General features: G+C 41.6%; 1 protein-coding gene across 2 annotated transcripts in view; it reads right to left on the reverse strand.

Annotated features, from left to right (window-relative positions):
* Nucleotides 1-2175: 2175 nt before the first annotated feature.
* pnpla6 (patatin-like phospholipase domain containing 6) overlaps nucleotides 2176-19135 on the reverse strand; it is a 35216-nt gene continuing 18256 nt past the window's right edge. The window contains exons 20-36 of one of the 2 annotated variants that reach the window (XM_050044090.1): nucleotides 18723-18836; nucleotides 18567-18642; nucleotides 18336-18485; nucleotides 18137-18200; nucleotides 17818-17986; nucleotides 17511-17693; nucleotides 17106-17224; nucleotides 16589-16745; nucleotides 16233-16349; nucleotides 16016-16085; nucleotides 10135-10251; nucleotides 8118-8266; nucleotides 7786-7938; nucleotides 6598-6714; nucleotides 6411-6498; nucleotides 5946-6091; nucleotides 2176-4085 (exon numbers count right to left, since the gene is read on the reverse strand). In XM_050044090.1, coding sequence (XP_049900047.1) covers nucleotides 4011-4085; nucleotides 5946-6091; nucleotides 6411-6498; nucleotides 6598-6714; nucleotides 7786-7938; nucleotides 8118-8266; nucleotides 10135-10251; nucleotides 16016-16085; nucleotides 16233-16349; nucleotides 16589-16745; nucleotides 17106-17224; nucleotides 17511-17693; nucleotides 17818-17986; nucleotides 18137-18200; nucleotides 18336-18485; nucleotides 18567-18642; nucleotides 18723-18836 — 2064 coding nt within the window. In that variant the 3' untranslated portion in view covers nucleotides 2176-4010. Of the gene's footprint in view, nucleotides 4086-5945; nucleotides 6092-6410; nucleotides 6499-6597; nucleotides 6715-7785; nucleotides 7939-8117; nucleotides 8267-10134; nucleotides 10252-12989; nucleotides 13107-16015; nucleotides 16086-16232; nucleotides 16350-16588; nucleotides 16746-17105; nucleotides 17225-17510; nucleotides 17694-17817; nucleotides 17987-18136; nucleotides 18201-18335; nucleotides 18486-18566; nucleotides 18643-18722; nucleotides 18837-19135 lie in introns of both variants that reach the window. The other variant, XM_050044091.1, reaches the window with a different exon arrangement.

A 19135-nucleotide genomic window follows, 5' to 3' on the forward strand; every position in this document is an offset into this window, starting at 1 on the left:
AGCCTTCAGCTATCAGGCTCCTCTCCTGTGGAATCATCTTCCTGTTGCGGTCCGGGAGGCAGACACTGTCTCCACATTTAAGACTAGACTTAAGACTTTCCTCTTTGATAAAGCTTATAGTTAGGGCTGGCTCAGGCTTGGCTTGTACCAGCCCCTAGTTAGGCTGACTTAGGCCTAGTTTGCCGGGGGGACCTCCTATAATACACCGGGCACCTTCTCTGCTTCTCTCTCTCTCTCTGTCTCTCTGTCTCATGTCCTGTTAATGCATTTTGCTGACTTGGCTTCTTCTCCGGAGCCTTTGTGCTCCACTGTCTCTCAGGTTAACTCATATCGCAGCGGTGCCTGGATAGTGTGGCGTGTGTGGTTGTGCTGCTGCCGTGGTCCTGCCAGATGCCTCCTGCTGCTGCTGTTATCATTAGTCATACCTCTACCGTTATTATAGCCTACACATATGATTATTGTCACATATGTATACTATCAGATATTAATATATACTTTCAACATATTGTACCACAATAGCCAGAATTATAATTATAATATTATTACTTTCATTAATGTTGTTGTAAGCTATTACCATTACCGTCTGTCCTGCATCTCTCTCTGTTTCTGTCTCTATCTCTGTTTCTCCTTCTGTCTCATTGTGTCATACGGATTACTGCAAATTTATTATGTTCATCTGTTCTGTACTACATCTATTGTAAGTCTGTCGTCCTGGAAGAGGGATCCCTCCTCAGTTGCTCTTCCTGAGGTTTCTACCGTTTTTTTCCACCATTAAAGGTTTTTGTTGGGGAATTTTTCCTTATCCGCTGTGAGGGTCCTAAGGACAGAGGGATGTTGTATGCTGTAAAGCCCTGTGAGGCAAATTGTGATTTGTGATATTTGTTGAAAAAAAAAAAAAAAAAAAAAGAACCTCACCTGTATAAGTGCCCTTGAGCAAGATTTTGTTAGGGGAGCAGGGCATAACCGAACACATTTCAGTTTGGGCTGAATGTTATTATAACGATTTGGGATTTATTTTTGTGTTATTTTAACAACATGCACATCTCTGCTACAAATAGACAGTTATTGCTTTTTTCTTCTAGAACTTAGCTTTCTTCTACAATTGCACTTAGAAGTGGCAGGAGTGAAATGTTACAACATACCCCATGGGTGGGGTTAATTGTAACAGGCAGAGGGTTAGCTGTAACACTTGCTGGAAAAGTCTGTTTAACGCAATTAATTCAATACAATTCTATCTATATATTCTAACCCTAACCCACTTGCTGGGAGTTTGTTACATAGTTAAAAATGGTGCTATGTTTTGGGCAACAGGACAGTTGTTCAGATGATATACTGTTATGAGCTCAGCTGAAAGACGTCCAATCTGTGGAATGTTGTGGGTCGTTGTTTGTCGGTATTGTGGTCAACTGGCTGGAAACACGAAAGGAACAATTTACCCCGTATTAGGTTGTACCCCATGCTTCCCTACCCCTTACCTCTGACCTCCTTTGTCTTTTCAAAAATCTGTTTTGGGTATCAGTTACCAAAATGTGGTTGTTTCAAAGCAGGAGACAATAACATCATCCAAATTAGTGGTCCTGGCTAGATGTAACCCAAATTCCTGAAAACTCCCAAGAGATTTCATTATTTTGTATCAAGTGATCATTAGCCTAAATCATGATATTTCCCCAGCCAAATGCTTTCTGTGCCTAACCTAACCAGGCCTTGACCACTATGTTGTCACATCATATAACAGTGGGGCAAGATTCTTCTGAAGCAGCTAGCAAGAGTTTCGCATTTATGGGGTTACTATGGAGCCACGACCCAACATAGAGTAATACAGGAGATATCATGACTATGAACTTGATGTTTTTCTTTTGTCTAAAACTATTTAGATCTTCTAAAAGCACTACCAACGTGGGAATTTGTGGTTTCACAGTAAGACGAATTTCAGCCCAGTATTCAGATTTCAAAATGAAATGACCCAAGAGAGAGCCTCAGATATTGATTTCAGTGCTGAGAACCAACTGCTGGTGTAAACAGCGTCCTGACACGTGTGTTTAAATACCGATAAAGTGATATGCTCATTGTCAAACATTTTTAGGTTGGTGTGCAGGTTTCCAGCTGTCAGCTTTGTCACACAACATGCATTAAAAGATATAAGAAAGAAAAAAAACTCTCAAATGCCACATGACATACTGCATATTATATTTATTTCCCAATATGCATATTAAATTATCATCTCAGTGTTTTTTATTCTTTAGATTCCCTTGGCATCTCAAGGTTGGCTGTCATTAAACCAAACATTTTCTGAGCAAGGAATACTTCAAATATTTCAGTGCAAAACAGCTAAAGCCGAGTTAATTGAAATAAGACACCCCTAACCCCAACGAATTAAAAAAAAGAAAATACTTTTTAAAAAGCCAGTAGTTAACATATATAAATAAAACAAAATGAATTTTAAAAGAAGAAACCATTTTTATGTGAAGGTTCCCTTGTTTCGCAGCAAAGCATCAACTTACAAATTTCCACCTCATATACATATATGGATATCAACATTGTGTATTTTATAATATAATCTTGTTACAATCTACAAGAGGTCCATGTTAATTCAGTGTTAATAGTTACATGAGGTGAATTTCTGCCCATTTGAAGTAAAGGAGTACCCAAAGTTTCTGCGTATTATCCGACAATAAATTGTTGGCGAGGTTTTTTAAAGATTTTCATTACTGTACAGTCTCAGACACTCTGTCATACACACGAATTATTGTCTGCTACACGAAGGAACCTTGAGTACTGTATGTGTGACCTTGTGCAAGCAGAGGTGGGCACACACTGGTTTGTTGTGTAGTGTCAGTAAAACGACCGCTCTCTTCTCCACCGTCACCGTGAGTGGATCAAACACTGGTTGAAAAGGCAACGTCTTTTTCTGGCATCATTTCAAACAAAACACTAAATTTCAAGCACACAGACACAACGTCATCCACTCGGTAAAATCATCTCATTCACTCGTCTCATTTTCATCACACATTTTCGCCATCATCTGTTCAGTGTACATACAGCGCATCGAGCTTCCTCTGCTATATTCTAGGTGAATTTTAAATAAAATAAATTAAAAGTTTATGCACTGGTCCATCTCTTTTCTTCCATCCATGATTTTTTATCTCCTTAAATTTTTTTTCTACCTTCCACACTCAAGATTTTTTACCCATCCTCATTCAGCTTCCCAACGCTGGTCCAACTCTGTTCATTCAACATAAAGTCTACTTTGGTGTCTACATGAGCATCTATTTCTCCTACAGCTCCCGCCTCTTGACATCTGAAGCTAAACTTTTAACTCTAACTAACTACAGCTCTATTATATATTTTTCTCACTTCTCTTCAGTGTCCTGCTACTGTTCAACAAATCACAGCAAACAGTCAACATATACACACGCATCCCAACAAGCTCACACAAGAAATTAAAGGACCGTGTCATATGTTAATGGAGTGCAATGAAGATGTATCGACATTACAGACGCACATGAAGATTCAGAGACACAGACGGTAGGTCCTTCTGGCCATTTGAAACTGAGAAACAGGAGACTGAATTGAAAGTTTTAAGCGTCCCTGTTTTGTTTAGTTGGTTACTGGGGGAGTCCCGGTTTTGGCAGGTTTGGGAGTTGGCAGGCAGGGATTCTGGCAATGGGTCAGTTTGGTGTGAAAGTGATGAGAGAGCCTGCTGGGTGGGGTAGATCTTAAAAAGGCCGTTCTCATTTGAGACCGTACACTTTCATTTTCGACTGTGGGGTCAAAACGTGAATTACGGAGTGAGGGGGAAGCCGCTTGATGCAAAAAGGTTCAATAGTTTAGAGCATGAATGGTGAGTTCCTGCAGAAAAAAACCCCAACAAAAAACAAAAACAGTATTTCAGAGTTTCAGTAGTTGCAGGAGCTGAGTGTGGCGTTCAAGTCTCTAGCCTTGACAGCTTATGGACCTGTATTTTGGCCCTTGGTCTGGTTTGTCTCCCTCTACTCCTCCATGGCCCTCTGTCAGCAATCGGAGACCTCGGAGGTGTTGGAGTCACTGGTGAGTTTCCTGCGCTGTCTCACAGATTTCTCCTCATCCTGCAGAGAGACAGGGGAGAGTTTTTGTCTGTTCGGTGTAGCTGGAATCTAAAAGTTTCTCTAGCATCACCCTTAGGTGCCAAAATGTCATCTTTGCACACAAGATAATACACAGGTATCATTTCTGCATGGATAAAACCTTCTGGTTATCATGACCAGTTTTCCTCAAGTACAATCTTAAGAACCAATTTTACATTTGTGGCCCTGCTTGTGGTAAAGCTCTAAGAACAAAAGGACAAAAAAAAGGTCACACGTCCTCTTTCATTCCACTTGGACACATTTATTGTTACACAATATCCAACTTCTCTCCTGATTCCAATACCTGAACTCAGGATATCTGCCAATACTGCTTTTAAACAGACCTGATACCAGTGCTCTCTTTTTCCCAAATTTAACTTTGGGCCACATTTGCTTAAACTGTCACTACATCGACACAGTAGTCAGTCCCTCCAGGATCTCGTGGCAAAACAACCTTGAATTTGCTGCCAATTCTGTCAAAAACTGCGACTAATGACAACAGGAGAAAAAAATGGAATTTTTTTTTTAAACTACTACTACCTCCAAAAAAATAAGTCACGTAAACACTTGCTATAATAATCATTCTGAATATTACAAAAATAGCTGCAAATGTTTTTTATAGTTCTCTTCTTCAGTTTAATTTAATTAGTTTCAAAACATGGACTCCAATAATGTTGCAAAAAATCCTGAATATTGTATTATAGTGATATTATATTGTAGTGAATATTGTAGCTCTCAAACCAGACGATGTGACTGTAAAACAACATGTAAGCTACATCTTCTGTAAACATTTTAATACATTCAACACATATTGTATGCATTTTAACACTGTGCGCACTCTTATGTCAATACACAGCGTTTCTCCATACTGCAATGCCATTAGCGCGATTTGATGACGCGTCTGATGACGTTTCAAATCACGTCGCATGCAGTCAAGCTTAAGTGAAGCCCCACCCACCTGCTGGAGTAAACTTTCTCATTTTACAGTACACTAAAATATATTTCGGAAAACATTTGAGACAAGAAGTGGGCTATATAGTAACAGAGTCTTGATTTATATCTGATCAGCGCTGCCTAGTTTGACAGTTTGAGCGCAGTGCATGGTGACTGACATGACTGACAGCTGTGTTACACCTCTTCCTAACTTACAGCGAGTGAGTGACCTGTGTCGGATGGAGCGCGACAAAGTGTCCAGATATACTACGAGCAACAACAACATTCAGGGAGCCTATTATGCTCTAAATGAGCCTAAGCAACGGCTTGTAGTTGATCTGAAAACAGGTTGGAGGGGCATGAAGCTTCACCGAAACAGAGCCAAGGCGAGCGGTTTTTCAAAAGGCGACGTGTTGCTTAGCCTGTTTGCTGATTAATGGAGCAGGTTATGACATCATTCGGAAACACCGAAATAATCTGATGTTCACATCGTGTTCAGTTAGGAAGACATGTTAGAGACTACTCTGCTGTAATTGGTTGTTTTCCTTCACTACCAGCATTGCAAGAAGGAGGAGGAACACGTTTTTTTTCTGTCTCATGTACGTCTGTGTAAATGTGGTGAAAGTTTCAGCAAATATGACAAAAGGTTATTTCTGTATCTATAAAAGCTATCAATCACAGCTTTAAAATCTGTAAACATCACTAGATAGAACTCACTGGAATCATTTCTATGCAAAGAAACAAGAGGCCAGGGATCACTGGCACTGGCACTGAAAATGCGTCCCGCTATAACTACATAAATATAAATGATAGAACAAATATTAACTAAATTTCATAATGACAGTGAAGAAAAAAATGTATTTAACATGGATGGCTTACATCATGTTTTCTGTTACTGTGTGTACTTACAGTTTGAAAGACTCCGTTCTGGCCCCACTCTCCAGGGGAGTGATCCTCAGGGTCCTCTGCCTCTTCCTCCTCTTCCTCCCCCTCCTCCTCTCTCACAGTGTCCATCCCGTCTTCCTCGTACTCTGTCAGACAGTCTGACTCCTCCGCTGAATGAAAAGATATAGAGGAGATATTACAGAGATAATTTATTGTGTGACTGACCCACCGGGTTTAGATAGAACCCATAAAACATCAGGGACATCTCCTACTGTATTTCAATAAAACAGACAGGTCAAAGCTACGACTTCTTATTTATTACACTGATTAAATCAGACATGATCTTCAAGGGGAACTGTACATCTATAAAAGGAGACTGCTGCAACAGTGACTTTTAATATGATACTGTATGTGCAAGCTGTGTAAAAAATATTTTAACCACTATAAAGGAAATTATTTGTTGACAATAATAATTAAATGATCTTTTACCATCTGCAGCTACGTAGCTTTGGACTGGCTCTATCCTGGATACAATCTCTGCAAGGTCAGTGAAGTCAGCTCCCACACACGAGCAGGACTACCAGACAAGAAATTAGCATCACGTTGATGATAAACACATATGTAATTATACATCAAGCGTATCACATATTATTTGTGGTGTGTGTGCTGTTCTCACGTCAGTTCTCTTGCTGTCGTTGTAATCGGCTGAGCGATGGTCCCTCAGCATGTTCTCGATAATGTCACCTCGGGCCCAGCCAGTGAACAGCAACTTGCCATGCTGGTAGCCCACATCCTGAAAAAGTCGAAACAGAAAAACAAGGCACCTTTATTTAAGCGAGCAGCAGTCACTCTGAAGAGATTATAATGTTGTTGTTTTTTTCATTTATTTGGTAACATGGCATTCATGTTAAAATGTGCAGCTTGTGGTGTTTTAACATTTACAGTATAAATCATCTATACTGCAAGAGGACAGACATCTACAAAATTCTCTTTCAGGTGCGCTGCTAGGGTGAATTTTGTGAATATCAGACGCATTATTTCATGAACAGGAAAAAGGCAGTGCAATAGGAGCACAGCTAAGTTAATGTAGAATTCCTGCTTGTGGCTCTTTAAAAGAAACAACAAGGCCCTGTTTAAGGGCACCAGTGAGACTATACTATACGATCCAGGTTTGAGTGACAAATACACGGGATTGAGGGCATATCAGACACCAGAACACTGCACAGTGGTTTATGATGATTAATGAGATGGGTTTTTACAACTCTTGGACATTTTCATGGTTTATCCATTATTATTTTTTTCCTCTGTCTCAATGATTGTGGTGTTAACATTAGAAGTATGCTTTGACATGTGCGCTTGCATGTATGTGATTGGCTAACACAGTACTTTGTATGATGAAATCACGCTGCTTTAAAGCAAAAGAGTTTTTTGGTGGATGATCCTGCCTTTATTTGCCGGAGCCCACTACATCAGCTATTGTGCTGCGTCATTGCAGCGGCCTCATTGAATCAAATGAGGGGGTGTTATAGTTATATATCTGTCTGAACACTGCCATAGACTTCACAACAAATGCTCAAGGGATGATGCCAGAGTAGCAACATCCTCTTTGCACAATGAAGAAATAAAGTTTAAGACTAACCACCATCAATACAACTAGTGTGACACTTAAGGGACAGACTGTAAAATGCTGTAACTGACCAATCACAACTGAGTATGTATCATACCCTTGTAATAAAGAGGCAATATTGACTGTGCCCTTATTTTTTGCAGAACATAAATCAAAGTATAACAATAACTTGTATGTCTGCAAATGCTAAATATCCCCAAACAAAACAAAACAGGTAGTATCTATAAAGTAACTTACATAGATCTCATCAAACTTGCCGAAGTCCATGGTCTTGAAGCGATCGATGGGCGGTCTGATGTACTCGCAGTAGGCACTCTTCTTCACCACCTCTAACTGCCTCACACAAGACACGTAGGCCAACCGAGACTGGATCTCTGCCATGTCGGGGACCTGTACAAGAGGGTGATGTAAGAATGCTACCAGAATTCTCACAAACACAGAAATACTCCTCAGTCTGCAAACTCAGCACTGCTACATATCGATTAAAAACTCAAATGTACTACTCCATATTTCAAGATGCTGAGTCACCAATAGTTACCAGTGCCTTGTGCCGCCAACCCGTACTGTACCTTTACTTTCTCTGCCCAGGGATTGATTCGTTTCCACAGCAACCACCAGCCAGACAGGCAGTCGCCATAGTTACAGAGGTCGGTTTCATCTTGGCTACCCACGTCGATGGCAATGACTGTTCTGGCACCCATGTTCCTCGCAATGTCCGCTGTTGGATGCGTAGCGCATACACCAGCGTTCACACACATGCACACAGACGAACAAACACAGCACGACAAAATCCAGCAGCAGAGGGTGTAAGACAACGGATCCTGTGTTATTATGCTTGTTTCAGGATAATATCCTTAAACCATCACTTTAGGAGCCACAATGTTCAGACTTACACCACAAAAATATCAGTTTCTGAAGTGGGCAGACACACTCCAGAGAATCTGTGGCCAATTAGTGACAGAAAACACTGCCGTGTTATACTTTCCTGGAGGTCATGACCTTTCTCATTGACTTGCTGGTGTTAAAAAGAGCATTGGGGCAGTGAGCATTTTTGTGGTGTTGAGCCTATTCAAAGACAGAAAAACAGGACGACATCCCACAAGCCCAACACACTGATCCAGAGTGCCAAGAACAACTAAATTTCTTGGCATGCAGCTGATCGAGCACAAACTCTTCAGGGAGATGGCGAAGATGATGATTTTACAAGGCTCCCTTTAGTTGGATCAATCTTTGGGCCCAGAGGGCACCATATTTCACAGACCTCAAGAACGAGTATCGCTTGGGACAAAATAAGATATGATTCTCATACCAAGTAGAAAATTACAGTAGCTCCGTCCAGAGCTTTGGGAAATATGGCTGTTTCATCAGTACAGAGTACATTCTTGATCATCACTACACAGACAGACTTGGGAGAGTTTTCGTCTGCGCACCATAATGAAAACTAAAAACAGTTTGGGTCTTACTTCTGTGAACATTACAGGAAAGTGTACTTTCTGTCTGGTGTATTTTTAAAATGCTTTTCAGGTAATGAGGATGTATTTAATGGTCCGCAGACAAAAACAGCTCCTCTCTCCTCTTTCTAAACAGACTCATTTTAACTCTGGTTGAAATGGAAGCAAATACCGAGTTTAAAACTGAGCTTCAATACAATGAACACAAAATGTAGGGCTGGGCAATGTGGTTGAAATCATTAAGGAGGATATTTTCAGACATCAATAATGTCATAACATGACAAATGTATGTATAATTCTGTGTTCCACTGTTATATCTTACTTGGGACCGAAATCCTCATAAGAGTAAAACTAAAAATTCATTAATCCACCATTAATCCGGACAACAGAATGACAGCATGATATTATCATTTCACCACAATATGATTCTGCTGAAAGTCAATGAACGATAATACAGAATTATCGCCCAGCTCTACAGGGAGTGCTCATTTCAACTTGAGGGGGACCAAACTTTAATCTCAAAGCAGACCGGTGTCTTATGGCATAGAAAAATAGCAAAATCAAGCTTTCATTTAATGTCAGGAAATGTATTTGTTTTGGTTTTATCTTTCAAATTTAACTCTCGTGGTAATCCCTCCCCCTCCATTTTCAATTCTACACTTTTCTGACACCAGGCTGTTTGAAAGATAAACACCACATTCCCTCTTTTATTTCAATAAAACCTTGATACACTTGAATTCACTCCTAAAATAACTTAAAGTGCTGACTTTTTCCCCATCTGGTAATACAGAATATTTCAGGGTCTGATAAAAATTGTTTCCTCACTGAGCTCACTCAGTTTTTATCATTAAAAAATGTGGTTCGTTAAGATTAAATTTGTCTTAATTGATGGTTTGGAATTGGCTCTATATTCAGACAAGGAAAACTCAGCACACTCCTCCATACCACCTGATTAGCAGTGAGACAAGCCCACAACCACATACTTACCCAGCCTATAAACACCTTGATTAAAACCCCTCATAATAATCACCCCCATCCCTCCACCTCCCCCCTCCTCTGAGGGACACTGAGGATTGCGTGTTGGGGGGTTGGGGTGGGGGTGGGGGTGGGAGGAGGGGATACCACCTCTACTTGCCTGGCAGGTTGTTGATGTAGCCACCGTCCATTAGCAAGTTGCCATCTTTGGGGTCACAGAGAGGCGGCAGGTACCCCGAGAGGGTCATGCTCGCCCGCACATAGCGCCACAGAGAGCCTGGCACACCAGGGAGGAAGGGAAGGAGGAGGAGGAGGAGGAAGGGGGGAGGGGGATAACATCTCAATCATGTTTGCTGTATGATTCAGGTTAGTGTCGACACAGAATGCAATCCCAACGTCAGAGGGAGGTCGGACAAAAGGAAGATAGCCGATCCCTGCAAAGGCTAGGACTGTGGTTCTGCCCACCTTTAGACTCTGTTGCACACCACCGCAAACCTCATTACCTTGCACAGAGACCCTGTGTGACTTGTGCGTAAGGTAAAAAAGTAAATGGCAACCATCACAGAGTACCAAGGCTGTTTGGATCTCCAATCAGTGTCCCAACAATAGCACTTTGCAGTTTCTGATTACAGGAATGCTGTCCTTTTTAAAGCAGAATCCACAGATACTGTATATTTAAGATGAAATCTTGATAAACTAAGAAGAAGTAGATAATACTGAAATGGGCCTACTTTACTTGTTCAAATTTCAGAGAAGGAGCAGCGGCAGATGCTGTGACAATGTTTGGAGATCCTTCACCGTGAACATGGCAGGGGAGCACCCAACCTGCCCAGTCCTGCAATCCAGCTGAGGGCCAGCAGGGGGCAGGAGCAGGACGGGTGCTGCATGGGTTGGAAGGATAAGGAGCACCGCAGAGAAAAGCGAGGGGTGCATCTGTGCATGGAGTATATGTGAATGCTGAGGAAGAGTCATCTCATTGAAATATGACTTTAGGGGAATTACTACCACCTACAGCTTTCTATTTGTTTGCTCACGCTTTAATGTAACTAATGGGATTCACTTCATTTGTACAGGAGCTACAGTGGGCAACAGCAGGATCCAGAACACATATCCCTGAACTATAATAACAATGTAGAGGACAAAAAAAAGGTAATACATGCCATCAATATATATTTATGAGAAATATATCGATTGGCTCGCACTGGCATGCACAGAGAAGCAAGCAAAGCCAGGGGAGAGGACAGGTGCTGTGTGGGGAGAGACTGGCCAGGCATGTTCCTGTAGGTAGAGGTGATTGAAATGAAACAGAAGTAATTTCACAAGGACCTCCTCATGGGAAACAAAGGGGGACAAGCTGGCGTTCAGTCCAGAGGCCCCCCGAAACGCACAATGATCCACAACAACAGACAGATGTGATGCTGACATGATGCAGCCATCCTCTATCTCCAGTAAGTGTCACCTTCAGCGCTATCAGCTTTCCTTTAATCAGAGCACGCAGTACTGTCGGGTCTCTATATCTTTTGTTACAATGAAAATTCAACTAAATTCAAACCACTAAAAGGTCCAGTGTGTAGGATTTAAGAGGATATATTGGCAGTTTTCTTTAGTGTAAATCACCAGAAAACAAGAATATGTGTTTTTGTTACCTTAGAATGAGTCGTTTACATCTATATAGGGAGTGGGTCCATGGAGTCCGCCATGTTGCACGGCCATGTTTCTACAATAGCCCAGAAGGAACAAACAAAACACTGGCTCCAGATAGGGCCATTCATGTTTTCACCACGTCAGCCACTGTAGTTAGCAGCCCCTCCACAACAAGCAGCAATGGAAAAACCCAGATTTTTTAAAGTGAAACTGCTTTACTTAATATTTTTAATGGTTTAAATCAACGGGTCCATTTGTTTTGGAGAGGAAGAGACCTCTGCAGGTAATTAAGCTCAAAGTAAAAACCTCCTGTGCGCCTGGATCTTAAATTATAAGAGAAAACAAGGTGAGCATGCATTAGCAGGTGCTAGGCTAACAGCCCATATCTGACATACCAAACAACGCTGTGGAAACAATTACTTGTTACATGAAGCTGCTTTATTCAGTGTTTTACAGGTTTAAATTACCGGGTCCATTTGTTTTGGAGAGGAAGAGACCTCTGCGGATAACTTAGCTCCCGGTTAAAACCTCTTAAACGTTTGGATCTCAAGACAAAAAAGTGAGTGCTAGGCTAGCAGCCGATCAGTGACAAGTCCAACAGCCCTGGAGAAATACTGATTTGTAACATGAAACTGCTTTATACAGTGTTTTTACTCATTTTAATTCTGCTCCTGGTCAAACCTCCTAAACAATGAACACTGAAGGAATTCTAACCAGGAGAAATTTCAGCTGGCTGTAATCCTCACTGCCACTAAATCCCCCTTAATTTTACACACTGCTTCTTTAAGTTTGATTTATATCGGCCAAGCTGAGCTACCTGCATGTTAGTAACTGCATTTGTGTAGAAATATATTAAAATAAGCAAATACAGTGGTGCATAAAGACATCAGTGTTTACAAGCCACATCCAACACTTCATAATTATAAAGAAGGTGAACGTTTAGCAAATATACACAGAGGGCCAGAAGAAGCCAGACCATCATGCATCTCTCATAGATGCCCAGACATGCGTAGGCAAAACCTCAGATCTACGAAGAAAGTGAAAGTCAGCGGTTATATTTAGATGTGGCGCCAAGCCAACTGGAGAAAGTGTGTTGTGTGTATGAATCTGAAAGCCAATTGGATTTAGATATATACTAGCAGCCAGTGAAAGATGAGGCACTGATTTGATCAGTCCTAAGATATAAAATGGATTAAGTCTTTCCTTCCAAACCATGGGCTCCCAATGTCCACCTGGTCAGGGTGGGGTTAGTTACGAGTGAGAACTCGGGAGGGAGGAGGACGAGAAAGAGGAGGAGGGGTAGCCGAGTGGTTGGTTGTCGACTGAGGGATGAGGGAGGAGGTTTTGGTGAGCGGGTGTTTAAAATCTGACCTGGGACATTGTTAACATAGCAACCATCCACAAGCAAGTGGCCATCCTTGGGGTCGCACAGGGGAGGTAAATAGGGGGTGTAGGAGGCGCTGGCTCTAACATATCGCCAGACGCAACCTGTCGGGAAATGGAGATGGAGAAGGAGGAACACATCAAATATGGGCCGGACTTAACGCCACAGATGGAAAAAAGAGAGCTAGAGAGACAGAGGGAGAAAAGAATGCTGAAAGAGAGAGGAGAGAGGAAGAAATGGAGAGAAAGAAATGCCTGCAACATCGACAGCAGGAGTGCAAGAGGCTGCCAGGAGCAAGACAGAGGGGAAGGGGAACATAATGTCAACAAAATTTATTTCTTATGCCTACAGTCTCTCATCAAACGCAGTAAATTCTAGTCTGAGGCCAATTTCAGAAAAAAGCAAACTCTTCAGCCTATTAAATCAAACTATTGGAAGGCTGATTAAGGAAGTACAACAGACTTTGTTTAGAAGGAAGACAAGATATAACCCAATAACATTTACAACAAACAACACAATTTAGTCTAACTAAACCAGTCTGTGATATAAATGACAAAAAATATGTTGGCGTAATGACGCTAGATGTAAATACAGCTTAAGTGATGTTTGATATGTTCATTAGGCAAATTAAAACACGAGTAGTAGCGTTGTTAGATGCCTGATCTGACAAGCAAGGTGGGAGAAAGACAGGCAGAGAGAGAGAGAAAGACAGAGAAGGAGGAAGAAAGATAAAGAAGGACAGAGAAAGAGAGGGGAGATAGAGTCCATCATTTCAAGAAGTGCTGTTTGGCATTGAACTAAATTCTCCAAACTGTAGAGTGAAGAGAAAACTGCAAGTGAAACTGGACAAGGATTTACAGGAAAGATCTGTGATTTGCCATCTCAACTTTTCTCAAATCTCAGTCTAGTTTTTCTCACTGGATAAAACCAAAGGATGAAGCCTAAAACTCATGACACTGTGTACCTTACACCCTTCATAACAGTGTACAATAACTCTTTTCTTTTCCCCAAATGGCTGGAGCCACAGTGACATACTCAGAATAGCACCACGCTAGCGACGTTTGACAAAAGCACACCAGAGAAACTACAGAAAGCACAGAATGGTGATGAGTGAGAGAAGCAACATGGGATGTCATTAAGGAGCAATTAGGGAGAAGCAGGGTGGAGTGTTCTGGATCCTACATGTTGACACGGACATGGGACGGGAGACAGCATTTTGGGATCAGCAACTACGCGGGTTATTTTGTCTAAGGTGTAACCTATAGATGGGCAGCTCTGTGACATCTCTATGTGCAGAGAGACCTGACGTAAGGGACATATATACACTGTATACTGTATATAAGGCATAATCTGGGAGTTTAGACACAAATATGATGGATAAAAGACATGAAAAATCTACAGCTTTATCAATTTAGCATGTGAAAAGAGGAGACGGAAAAGAAAATAAAGATACAGAAACAGTTGTTAAGATGGAAAGAGACTGTAAAAATGAAAGAGAGAAAAAAGAGAAAGAAATGAAGGACGGAACTGAAAAGGGAAGAGTAGTAAAAGTGAGATAGCCAGATGATGGGAACAATGAGACAGAGAGAGGAAAAGGCTTTGCTCCAGCAGTTAATTCAGACACATGCCAGGATGCAAACATAAGCAAACCCCTCAAATCCAGTAATCAGCCTGAATTATAATAATTCAAAACACTGCCTTCACAGTGACAGTGCAATGTCTTGATTTCATGCACAACACTGTTGCATTACAGTGATGATGCTAAAAAGTTACAAGGCCATCTGGAGTTGTGGGGTTGGTTGGGGGTCCTTTCAGGCTAGCTCTACATAAGCTAATGTTAGTGATGGTGCAATTTTTTTTTTACGCAAGTCAAACAGAACAAATTTGCAATTATTCCATACACAAGCATAGAAACATCTGCACAGTGTTTTCTTAAATACATATTCTTTTGTACATGTTGTCTAAGCCCTGGGCTGTGGCACACTCCAAACATGATTGAAACTGGCATGTTTATGTGGGCAAAATAGTGTGATTGCTACTAAAATGAAGCAATGCATTCGGCTTTTAGTGGCAGCAATGTATGCAGGCTGGCCACTCAAACTGATTTGGGTTGTTATACCACTCGGTAACATACTCCTGCTTGCAGCTCATCCATGATGTGATGTAAATGGCTACAGTTTTTCAAAAATGTTCTCTGAGCCTCATGTTCCTGGATTATATTCATCACATTTTACAAGTTTAAACATGTTTACGTCTTGTTGTGAGGAACTAAAACGTGTCTTCTTCCGAAGAGACCCACAAGTTCCCCCAGCTGGGGTGAACACTGTTGCACAAACACATCTACAGTTGCAGTAGGTATTTTTTTGGCTCAAGGTGCCATATTCAACAGCCATTTGAAAACAAACCGACTTCAGTTTAGTTTGGAGTATACCCCCCCCTTAAACCATAAATCTAGGGCCATGCAGTCCTGTCACTCTAGATGATGCATAAGGCAGTCAAATTAATGTATTGCCCCAAGTTGTGCCTACTAATACTATAATATATTATTTATAGACTTGATGTATAAAGGATAAAAAATGCTACAGTGCCTAAAGTCACTTCTGACATCAATTGAGTGCAACAGCAAGCCAATATATTCACTTAGGCAACAGCTCTAGTTGCTTTGCCATTTTACTTGTGACTGACTGCTGCAAGCACTATTCACTGCTAAATTACTTTTGAAACATAAATTGATGACAGTGCCAATTTCACACATTAGTTTTCGGTCATTCAGAGCAGTATTATTGATTGAGCTGTGTTAAATGTTGACTTAAGCAATTACTCATGCCCTTTATTGTGTACTTGTTTGTGTGTTTGCATTTATGTGTGCTCATATAAAGCTATTAAATGATGAACTCTGCTAACAAACAAGTACTGTCTTGAGCAGCTTATAATACACATTTAGCCAATCACCATATAGTGATGTAAAAAAGAGGGGTGGTGACCCGATGCAGTCAGCTCAGCTGTCACTTACCATCCTGGTGAACACGCATGGCTGAGGCCGTGATGTCGGTGGTGACGTTAAAGTATGGCAGCCACAGGTCCTGGGGTTACAGAGAGTATTTCAGTGTCTTAATCTTGTTATTATTTTCCCAGTGACTGCATCAAAAACAAGACGCTGTTTTGTTCTGCTGCACTAAATAAATTTGCTTTGAAACTTTGAAAAATGACTTTGTATCACAGTCCCTCACCTCAGCTTGCTTGTCCTGGAACACTTTATAGATGCTGGTGTTGAAGGCAGAACCGGAGAACATGGACGTGATGGGATAGGTCAGGTCCAGGACTGTTTTGAAGACTGAGTTCATTGCCTATTGAACAACAAATTACAGAGGAATACAAGTCTAATAATTATTACCTATTCTTGTCTGAAACCAAAATGGTTTTGCTTCTCAACAGCTGCTAAGCACTCCCCTTTAAATACACAGAAAGACACTAAATTGAAGGCTTCTGGGTGAGTTAAACTTGTTTACTTCACGAGCAAAATGTCATCTCAGATCATATGAGCATGACAGAATAACTGATTAATGGATGTAGACGTGCGCTGTACCTTGGACCACTCTCTGGCTCTCTGTTTGGTTCTGACGGCACTCCTCTCCTCAGCATACAGCGCGCCGATGAATGAGCCGATTGAGGTCCCACCCACTATGTCAATAGGAATCCCCGCTTCCTCCATAGCTTTGATCACACCCACATGCGAGCAGCCTCTGCATGAGGAAAAACAATCATGTTCGACAACAGTCACCTACACTCGATGACTTCATATGTTGTACTGTAGTATAAAAATTGACAGTGTTATCATACCTTCATTTTAAAAATGTCTTAGAGTTTGAAGTATAACATAACATTTGTTCAACCAATAAAAAACTCCTTCTGTTTTCATTCCTTTAACGATCACTGTAACTGATAACAATGATTGCGCAATACCAAATGGCGTGATATTTTCTGAGACGTTATCATACCATGAAATTTTCACACCATTGCAACCCTATTGTAAGACACAACCTGTTCTCTGCATGTCTGTACAGATGCTTGTGGCTCAGCCCCCTTTAGACAGCCCTGCTCACCTGGCTCCGCCTCCTCCCAGCACCACAGCGATGCTGTTTCCAGTCAGGACTCGGGCCAGCCGAGAGAAGTCACTGTGTCTGTCTGCCGTTTTCTCAAACACCTTCTCATACACCTCCCTCTGCACAAACGTAGAAAGTTAACATTAAAATACAGTAAAAGCAGCTGCTTTCCATTAACAGCGTTCTTGCACTTATTTCATGTTGAAGCACCACTGATTTACCAGACCATCATTTCATGACTGCACTCTTTGTTTACAGTTATGAAGGAATGCCTAATCAATTTTTACAGTCCAATAGGTCGCCTGATTCTAGCTACTGTAACGTACCATAATACAATATATATGTCTACTAAAAATAACTAGTTCATAAAAGCAGCTAGAAATGGCGGTACGGTTTGTTTCGTACTAGTTTGCTGGGGCTGCGTCTGGAGAAAACCCTGCGGGGACATTTGAGGTGCAGGTGCCCGGAGCACCAGCTACGCATGTTGAGCCACTCGACCGTCCTGGAGGGGCCCGGCCCATCCTCTCTGTGCAAAAGAACCAGCTGCTTCAGAGCCCGGACTGCTGTGTTTTCCAGCATCTGCTCCAACTGGAGGGGAAGAGCAGAGGATGGAGACAAGAGTTAGGAAAGAGAAAGGGAAAGAAAATGTTATGATGTTTACTTGAAAGGTTTGTTTGTTAACGGAATTTTCCTCTCCTGGAAACACTCATACCTCTCCCAGGGCAGGCTCCTGGTCCCCCAGGCCCACGATGAGGATGCAGTCAGCCTGGCGGATGCAGCGCTGAGTCCATGGCGTCATGCTGTTGTCAGTCTGGTAGAGAACAATCCGGTTGATGTCCTCCTGCTGGGCCAGCCAGCCGGAGAGACGGTACTCATGGATACTGTTGGATACAGGAGAAAAGCGGGGATGAGGTTATGTTATAGTCCATTAAAACGATATCTACCAGTTTAATTATTCATTTAATCATTATAACTGTTACTGTTTATTTGTATGTGTGAAATCTATTGAGATGTTTTTCAGATAGACTGACCTGTCCAAAGCAGAGGCGCCCAGTCGCTCTCTGATTATTTCGCTGGTTAACAGCAGAGTGGGCCCTGCAAAGAGACAGACAACAGAGGTAAAATGTATGAATACAAAAAACAGAATTAAAATATACTTCAGGTATAACCAGGAACTAAACAGAAATCCACCAATCCTGTTGTGGACAGCTGAAAAATCTGTGGACCTACCAATGGCATTGAGGGCATGGCTGAGCTCCAGGTTGAACGCATTGATCGGCACCTCATCGCATACAGGCAGGACAGCCACAGTGGAGAGGTTGCTGGCTGGGTTGGTGACATCAGCACTGGCTGTCATACTGGGCAGATTCAGGGCTGAACCTGGAAGACAGGACCAGATTATGTAAATGGAGTACGTTAAAGTACATATGTAGCATAAAATGCTCCATATCATCACCTTACCTGAAAAGGGTCCGCGACCCTGCTGCAGGTTCCCCAGAATCTTCTGGCCTAACAAGTGGATCAACCTCGTCACCACCTAAACAGACATCAAGCATCAGAACCATTTCAGCCGTACACACAACCATAACCGAAACCAGATCAAGACAAGACACTGACCTGGGGATATCGTCTTTTGATGTTGTTGAGTGTTCCCTCTGGCAGTTTGACCAGCTCTGTGTCTCTCACAGCGTGGACGGTGGTGGCTCTTGGCTGTCTGGTCAAGGCTTCCACCTGAAGTATAAGGCAAGATCATGAGATGTAAAAACCATAATTAGAGTAAAAAGGTAATAGCAATGATAAATAATGTATCAATATTTCAAGCAACATGATTGGGCTTGTCATTTTAGATGGAATAGTGTAAAAATATTTAAAGACATACAGTAAATTTCATTTTAAAATATTGATCTAGTACAGAAATCACTGCGCTACAGCAATTCATCAATGTATCAAAATAACAGTCCTTTTTAAATTAATCATTCTCAACTCTACATTTCATTTTGATAACTGAGGTGTCTTTAACATGCAGGCAG

This window comes from Epinephelus moara, chromosome 5, assembly GCF_006386435.1.
Source record: "Epinephelus moara isolate mb chromosome 5, YSFRI_EMoa_1.0, whole genome shotgun sequence".
In the NCBI taxonomy this organism is placed as follows: domain Eukaryota; kingdom Metazoa; phylum Chordata; class Actinopteri; order Perciformes; family Serranidae; genus Epinephelus; species Epinephelus moara.